This window comes from Humulus lupulus, chromosome 7, assembly GCF_963169125.1.
Source record: "Humulus lupulus chromosome 7, drHumLupu1.1, whole genome shotgun sequence".
NCBI classification, from domain to species: domain Eukaryota; kingdom Viridiplantae; phylum Streptophyta; class Magnoliopsida; order Rosales; family Cannabaceae; genus Humulus; species Humulus lupulus.
In genome coordinates this window covers 195237136-195245723 of record NC_084799.1, presented here as the reverse complement: position 1 = coordinate 195245723, position 8588 = coordinate 195237136, and the positions used below count along the sequence as shown (strand labels likewise).

General features: G+C 35.7%; 1 protein-coding gene and 1 pseudogene across 1 annotated transcript; one reads left to right on the top strand and one right to left on the bottom strand.

The window, feature by feature from the left end:
• Window positions 1-665, top strand: LOC133792511 (serine/threonine-protein phosphatase PP1-like). The gene is made up of 2 exons (XM_062230421.1): window positions 1-180; window positions 321-665. Exons 1-2 carry the CDS (start codon window positions 1-3, stop codon window positions 663-665), a joined length of 525 nt encoding a protein of 174 aa, XP_062086405.1.
• A 6454-nt stretch (window positions 666-7119) lies between these two features.
• LOC133792510 (trans-resveratrol di-O-methyltransferase-like) lies at window positions 7120-8260 on the bottom strand (annotated as a pseudogene).
• Between the last annotated feature and the right edge of the window lie 328 nt (window positions 8261-8588).

Genomic DNA, 8588 nt, shown 5'->3' with positions numbered 1-8588 from the left:
ATGCATGGAGGGCTTTCTCCTGATTTGAACAACTTGAACCAGATAAGAATGATACAAAGGCCTACTGATGTACCAGAACATGGCTTGTTGTGTGATCTTCTATGGTCTGATCCTAGCAAAGACATTCAAGGTTGGGGCCAAAATGAAAGGGGTGTTTCTTTCACATTTGGTGCTGATAGAGTAACTGAATTTCTACGAAAGTAGGATCTTGACTTGATCTGCAGAGCTCATTAGGTTTGGGATCTTTTTAAGCTCAAAAACTAGTGATGATGTTATGTTATGACAGCCCTTTAGAGCCTATTTATATGCTGATTTTGCAGGTTGTGGAAGATGAGTTCTTTGCTAACCGAAAACTTGTGACGCTATTATCAGCGCCTAACTACTGTGGCGAGTTTGACAATGCTGGTGCCATGATGAGTGTTGATGAGAGCTTAATGTGTTCTTTCCAGATTTTAAAACCAGTTGATAAGAAGCCAAAGTTTGGATTTGGCAGTGCTGCAGCTACTACTAGGCCAGGTCCTCCCAGTAAAGTGAAGGAACTAACAATTGTCTTTACAGAGAGCTTTTTGCCTAATGATGATATTAAAAATGTACTTTGTTACATTGTATTTGTCACTCTGATAGAAATTGATCATAATGCACAGTTACATTGTATTTATTATTAGAAATGCTATAATAATAAATTAACAAAAAAAATTTAAAATAATAATACATTAGATTAAAAAGCATAATTTAATTTATATTAATTTTGCTACCAAGTTTTAGTTGCAAAATTACTATATTTTAAAAGTATTTAGGCATTATTTGCTACTAAAAATTGGTAGTCAAATCATTTTTGTTGGATTTTAAAATTTTAATGGCAATTTTTTTTGCTACCAATTTAAAAGAAATTTGCTACTAAATTGTAGTAGCAAAAAATTTTAGTAGTCCCAAAAAGTAATTATGTTGCTACTAGATTTAACATTTTTTGCTACTAAAAATTTAGTAGCAAAATAAAATTATTAGCTACAAAAAAATTTGATAGCAAAATATTTTTAGCGATAAGGTTTTAGCTACGAGGTCGCTACTAAAAAATATGGTAGCTAAAATTGTATCAGCTACCAAATATAAATCATTTGCTACCAATTTTTTAGTAGTTAAAAATCTTTTTTCTTGTACTAGTTTTTTCAAACCTGAGTTATATAGATAAGGGACGAAGAAAACTTCAAATGAAAATGTGTATATATAGCTGTTATACATATGATGATTTCTTCCATATATAAGCATAATTATTAATTGATTCAGGGACAGCAACATATACATATATTTACATTCAAATATCAATAATGCATTACCTACTGTGTGTTGACAGGGATAAGTATCCTCCATCCATATTTGGATACCACTAATTATAATAGGACAAATCATTTAATGAAACATGTTTTAAAAATTAAATTTTAACCACTGTTTGTTACCTGTCCACTCCACTCCGTTTGCAATCCCTTATTTCTCTTAAACCATTTTTCTTCTTTTTCTTTTCCACAATGTAAATCTCTATATTTTCTCTGCCAGTGCATTAGCAATTCTAATCACTAACAACAACCCTTCTTTTGTTTTTTTGAATTTGATTATCTTTAGGCATTGACGGGCTGCAACAATCACATTTGATTTTGTATTAGTTTTGTAGTTAAATTATATATATATTATATATATATATATGCATATAATAAGCTTAACCAGTAGAATAATATAATTATTTGACTGTGTATGTATAACCAACTCTCCACAGTAACTTATTCCACTTTTTTTTGCTGACCATAACTTTTGTTTTTGTTTAATTTGATAAAATAATATTGAGTTTATTTAGTTAAAGAGCAATGATATATAAGATTTTGTTTGAATTTATCTCATATATATTATACTAGATAAAAATAATTTGCAATTATTTGTAGAATTTATCAATTATTTTTATTAAATTTTTATCAATATCATATAAATTTCAAATAAATAAATGATATTATATATAAAAAAAATAACATAAATATATAAAATGAACCAAAATAATGTTTATGATTTTTAAAAATATATATATATGTAATATGATAATCTTTTTAAACATAAATGATAAATTTTTGAATAAATAAGATTCTCCCCCCTCCCTCCCCCCGGGAACTATTACAACTTACAATTCGTGCCCCCCGATTTTTTCACATTGTTAAAAATTATCCCGAACTATGCACCATTACTGAATATGGGACTTCTGTTAGTTTTTGGGTGACGTGACTGACAATTAATGATTTGACTGTTTGGGCACTGACGTGTGCCACATGTATAATTAATTAAACAAATAATTAGAATAACAAATAATTAAAAAAATTATATATTTTCTTTTACTTTTTTTATAATTTTTTTTTATACTTCTTTTTATTTAAATATTAAAAAATCATATACAATAATAACTTTAATAGTATTTTATTTGTAGTATTTGCTTTAGTTTTATTTGCATATACAATAAATTTCTTGTGTTGATTGAATATGCTTCAATTTTTTCCTCAAAGATGATAAATTTTAAAAATTAAACAAATAAAAAATATATTTTATGAATTGAAGTAGAAAAGTATGATTATAATAAAATTGTAAATTAATAAATATTGTATGATTATAATATGACCCTCAGCTACCACTACCCAATAATTTAATTTTTTTTCTTTTTTTTAGGAATATCACTTTTCTACTAGCCACGTCATCATTTTCTACTCCAAATCATAAAACATTATTTTTTTAATTTGTTTAATATATTTAATTTTTCAAATTCATCATCTTTTGGGGAAAAATTTAAGCATAATTAATCAAACAAGAAATTTATCTTCGCGATTGCCCTCTGAACGATCAGAATAAGGTAAAGCTTGAATATAAGTTTTGTACTATATTAATTTCTCGGTCCTTCTAGTCGGGTGGGCACCGGCGGGTCTTTCGACCAGATCCCCCTAAAAACCATACGTGCGGGTCTCCCCGGATGCGTCTCACGCCATTTGAGGTGGCTTAGCCCAGCATTCATTCGCAAATCCTGCAGTGAAATTGAGACTGCTCGACCATGGATGTTAATTCATGTGTAGGTAGCGCTGTCTGTCTTATCGTTGAATCTATCTATTCATCGAGTTTACTCTATTACATTTTTTATATAGGCTCGCTCCCTCTTTTTTCAAAGAATTCATACACTTCCCTTTACTTCATAGGGCCTTCTCTAATAGGGGAAAAGCATTCCATTTTCGTCAAATGACTCGGCTTCCCCTGGTTCTTCCACTGTCCAGGCTCCCTTTCCTCCCTATGCTATGCTCCCCCGGCACAGGCCTACCATGTTTGGCGCCTACAACATTTTTGCCAAACGGTCTTTGCCACCGGTAGTGCCATCCTCCCTCCTCCCGAAGCCCTTTCCTCTTGTTAGGGTCAATTGTTTGGCCTTGAGCTTGAGTAGCTCGAAGATTGGAGGCTCGACAAAGGCCTTTTCCCCTAATTATTAGTTAAAGGGGAGAGGGCGCGTTTAGCCCTATATTGTTGACGTCATTTTTCGTCAACTTAAATCATAGAGCAATTAAACAACGTGAACTATGAAGTGAATGAATAAAGAAGAAAAACAAGAGGGTTTTTACGTGGTTCCGCATTTAACTCTGCCTAGTCCACGAGTCTATGTTATTGAGACTTAGAGATTTCTGGAAATTCTTCAGAGATGAATTACCCAGAGCTTCCTCTCAAGGCAAAAGAAATCCATCATTTACAAGTGGTCATTCCTCCTCTATTTATAGGGGAGGTTACAGAGTTCATTCCCACATATTTCGGGAAGATATTCTGTATATCAATTTAAATAATGACATTAAATGTAATATCTCCTATATACATGGAAACGTCCCATAAGAATCGGGAACGGATAACAGACTAAATGATATCCCTTATTTATTGGGATTATACAACAATAAATGTGTTCATACGTAACAGGCTATCCCATGCGACTCGTTAGGTCTTCGAGGTCAGCAATCGGCCTTTTGGCTGTCAAGACTTATGGTACTGCTACGAGCTTGCCACCCTACTTCAGGACATGCTCGGAGTAGATAGACATTGTCGAAGCTATCACACACGAGCTTGCACTTCCCAAACTCGGACTGTTTAATCCGAAGACAATCGATAACTGATGTATCCTAACATCGTGCCAATTCGAACTCAGAAAGTATCCCAAGATTACACATCTTCGAGGTTGTTGTTTTACTTTAGAGATTTTTCAGATGGACCATACAATTTTTTCATATATTCGAGCTCACACTTGACGAGCTCAGTCTTCGAGGTCATACCTCTGGTCTCGAAATCTGGGTGTAACATTTTTCCCCCTCAAAAGTATCAGTTGGAATCCTATGAGAATGAAACTTTTGAACTGCTCCTCTTGGAAACTGTACCATCAAAAACACTTGAGTGTGGACACGCGTCAACCAGGTACTGGATGGTCAGAGTACTTGAGTGCTTTTGATAGCACACGCACGTCCATCCGCCTGCCACCTTTATGGCGTTAGTCTTCAATTTTCCCCTGGCCATTTGATCAAATACTAAAATTGGTCAATGGTCCAGATCACCTCGCCGTTTGGTATCTTCTGGGGCCTGTAAATTGTCATCATCTTCTTCATTTTAACATTACGTTTTCAAGCTTTCGCAGAGAGAAAAGAAGAAAAAACTAGAAACCAGTTCTTGCATGTTCTCGAAGCCCAAAAGACAAAGCAATGTTGGCCCCTTTGACTCCGTGAGATCATTTTTGCAACTGCTTATTCGGTCATCAATCTCTTTATTTTCGCCAGCTACATTGTGTAAGTTTCTGTTCATAGTTTCGTATGCCCGTATATTTTTCATGCATGCATGTTTGTATTGTTGTACTGTTGATCCCTTCACTAGTTTTGCACATTAGAGTGTTTTAGTAAATATTAGTCTTAAGTTCTGATATCACGAGTTCCAAACCCAGATCATGCGTAGAAGGCCCAAAAATGGTTCTTTTGTTGAGTTTTTGAATTTCGGATGACATATCTTGCACACCAAGATATTGGGTACAGAATTAGGGTTTTATAAATTGTACGTTTCCCAAAAATATCATTTTTTGAGTAACTGCCAATTTTTTTTTCCTAAAATATCGGGATCTTCAAAAATAAATCCACCTTCCTTTCTTTTCGTGGAACATACGCTCCGAGACTGGCCTCGTCTTTTGGACCGACTTTGCCTTGTAGCCTCGATTATTCGAGCTTAGATCATTCTGATTTTCATTCTTAACTGCTTGTTCGTCTGGCCCTCACCCTTTTTTCTCTTGTTAGATGTCGCAGAACTCGAAAAAGTGGTGGGGGTCAAAGCTCGCAATTCCTTATTCGTCGAAGGCTCCGAGCCCGGAATCACCTTTCACCCGGAACCAGCATCTGATTCAGGAGCACCAACTAAGGCGCGAGCAAGAAGACACCCGAGATCATTTTCGACGCCAAATCGACGAGGTCGAGGAGGGAAAAATGAAGAGACTTAGTGTCGCCATATACCCGGATCCAGACTCCGAGCCACGGCCAATTCCCATCGATCCCACTCTTAGAGTGACAATCGCCTTCAAGCCGGGGGACCTTCAATTTTCATTAATGGGAGACCCAACAAACCCCCCTTCTACCTCACAGCCAACCTCCATTCCCACCTCGAAGAGAGAGTTCTTTGCGGCCGAGCACTACTAGAGCTCGATCTCTTCATTAGGGCAGATCTTCGACATCTTGGCCTTTCACAACATTTGATTATCGGGCTCGCTGAGGTGTCAAGCTCCGTCATCCCACAAGCGAAGTTGTCGTGCCCCGGGAGATGGGAACCCTGACAACAAACTGAAGTATGCGGCCTGGAGCCAAGAACATATGAGGCAGGGGCTTTACTGCCTTTGAAGCCCTTTTTCAAGAACTTCTTGGACTTTGTTGGGCTTGCCCCTTTTCAGCTCAACACCAATTCATACAGGGTTTTGTCCGCCCTGAGGTCGCTTTACCACTAGCTCAAGTGGAAAGGACCTTCACCAAAGGAGATCCTGTATCTCTTTTGTTTGAAAAGCAATCCCTCCCGAGCTTGGGGAGGGGACGACTTCTACTACCTCTCGAGCTATCCCAAAGAGAAGAAAATCTTTGAGGATCTACCCAACCATCCCTTAGACTTCAAGAAGGCTTTCTTTTGGACGGATGGCTTGGCTCCTTCTAGACGCTACTCGTTCAGGAAAATTCGTAAGTACCTAACAAATTTCTTCTTTTCATGCTCAAGTTTTTTTTAAGCTCGCGCTTAGTCATAATATGTTCATTTTCCAGCCAACTACAATCGTCCCACTCCCACCAAGGAGATGAAAGAGCACAAAGAGGCTCTGCTCCAACTTTCCTACAACAGGAGGTCCCACTCCTATCTCCTTCATGAAGACAAACTCCGAGCCTGTGGCCTCCTGGAGAAGGATTAGTCCACGTTCGGCTGGTCTAACAAAAAATATACCAAGTGGGAGCTTGTACCTCTCCCAACTGGCAGCCTTCCTCCGAGGCGAAATGCTAAGCTGCCATCCCCAGTTCGACATCGCAGGAGCCCGCAATCGGGGAACAAGGCCAATGATGAAGCCTCAAGCTCGAGCTCGAGTGATAGAGGTACGGTCATCCTTAGCTCGGATTTGTGGTCTCCCTCCCTACTTAAGCATAAGCCCGACATATTAGTTTTGTGTAAAGATGATAGGGACCATTTTTATGTATGGTCTTGGGTAGGTGAGAGGGTTCATAGGTTCGATAGTTGGCTCGGGAAGTATGACACTATGTATAGTCTGAACGAGGTATATAATGGAATAGCCGTTCAATATCACAATTCAATTATGATTAATAAGATTATGTGTTTGGCCCGTCTGTTTATTACATTTCCGCAATTAAAATAAGTTGATAATTACTTGGTAATTAATTAAGAAAAACGAAATTTCAATAGAATAAAAATCTCCTTATCATGAAGATTTTGTTTCCAATTTCATTACATGAAAGCAAATAATACATGAAAAAGTCATCGAAAAGAAAAATAGGGTTCCCTTGCAGATGAACACTCTGCATATTGACAATTTTATTGTGCTCATTATAGTCACAATAGTTAGATCATATGCTTATTTCAAGGGTTGCATAACAAACACTCATTTTGTTTGATTATAATTAAGGAAAAACCTCAATTAGTGACTTCAAACCAAATATGGGTGTAATTTTATAGCGAGTGAAACCAACTTTCAATACGAGTTTTTCCCAATCTTTCTGGCTTCTCTCTCTCCCAGGGAGACAGACCATAATTAATAAATCAAAAGAGAGCTTAGCTTCCAATACTTCATGTTCATCTTTTGTGCTGTCTATTACAATGTCTATAATCACAACCTTTCCTCCATTGCATGGAATAGCTTCTCTACATTTCTTCAAAATCGTCAGGCTTTCATCATCACTACAACCACGTAGAAGAGACTATATATACATATATATATATATATATATATAAAATAGTTAAGATATAGTTTTATACACCGAAATTCTTACAAAAAGAAAAAAAAAGAAGCAATAGCACTGTATATGTATATATAACATTAATGTTATGGCAAACAAACACACCTTGAGTAGAATTGCATCAGCTTGAGGAATTGCTTGAAACAGGTCACCCTAAACTTCAAGTTTTCAGTATTAGGCAAATCAGCAACCACAAGTGATAGTTCAAGCACTGAGCATTTCAGGTGAGGAAATGCTTCAATGAGAATCTTACAGACGGCACCTGTATTGCCGCCCACATCGACCAATGAAGTTAGTCCCTTAAACACAGGCTTGAAATCTTTGATAACAACCTTCAACATTCCTGAATCATTGGCCATTGCATCATTCAAAAGGTCACCGTATTCAGTAATGTTTCCCCAGTAATCATAAAAGCTCATGCCATCATGAGCTAACTGAAATGGCATTGCTGGACTTGGAGTTGCATCTTTCTGCTGGAACCAACTTCCAAGGAAATGGAATGAAGTTACTGTAGCTGGATGAAGCACTGCAAGAACATAGGGGGACAAGCTTAGGACCTCTTTATTACCATTATTAGTGAGAAGTAATCTAGATGAAGGTGTGAGACCATATGCATCTAGTTCTTCTTCATTTTGGCTAATAACTTTCTTTGTTGTGAAATTCACCGACAAAAGACACTTTTGCCGGCGCAATTCCAAAATGCATTGGCAAAAACCTTGTTTCTTGTATTGTAAATTCATATATATAAATATACTAGTTACAAAAAATGTGAAATGCACATTTACTTAGTTTTATTTATAAAATTTATTAATATTAATATATTAATATAACAAAAAAACCCATTAAAACCAAGAATTTTTGTTATCTACATATTTTTATATAGAAGATATATATATATTAAGAAAATATATAATTTTATTTTTATTATGTTTTTTTAAGTGTCATGTAAATTTTAAATAAATAAACAATATCATATATTATACAAGAATTGCATAAACATATTTTTAAAAAATTAAACCAAAACATTGTTATAGATAATTTTAAAATAAAAAATAAGATAATTTTTTA

Excerpts from the sequence above, each read along its gene's own strand:
- LOC133792511 (XM_062230421.1), top strand. The coding sequence starts at position 1 with ATGCATGGAGGGCTTTCTCCTGATTTGAACAACTTGAACCAGATAAGA. Across the intron at positions 181-320 it reads TCACATTTGGTGCTGATAGA|GTTGTGGAAGATGAGTTCTT; the intron begins GTAACTGAATTT and ends CTGATTTTGCAG.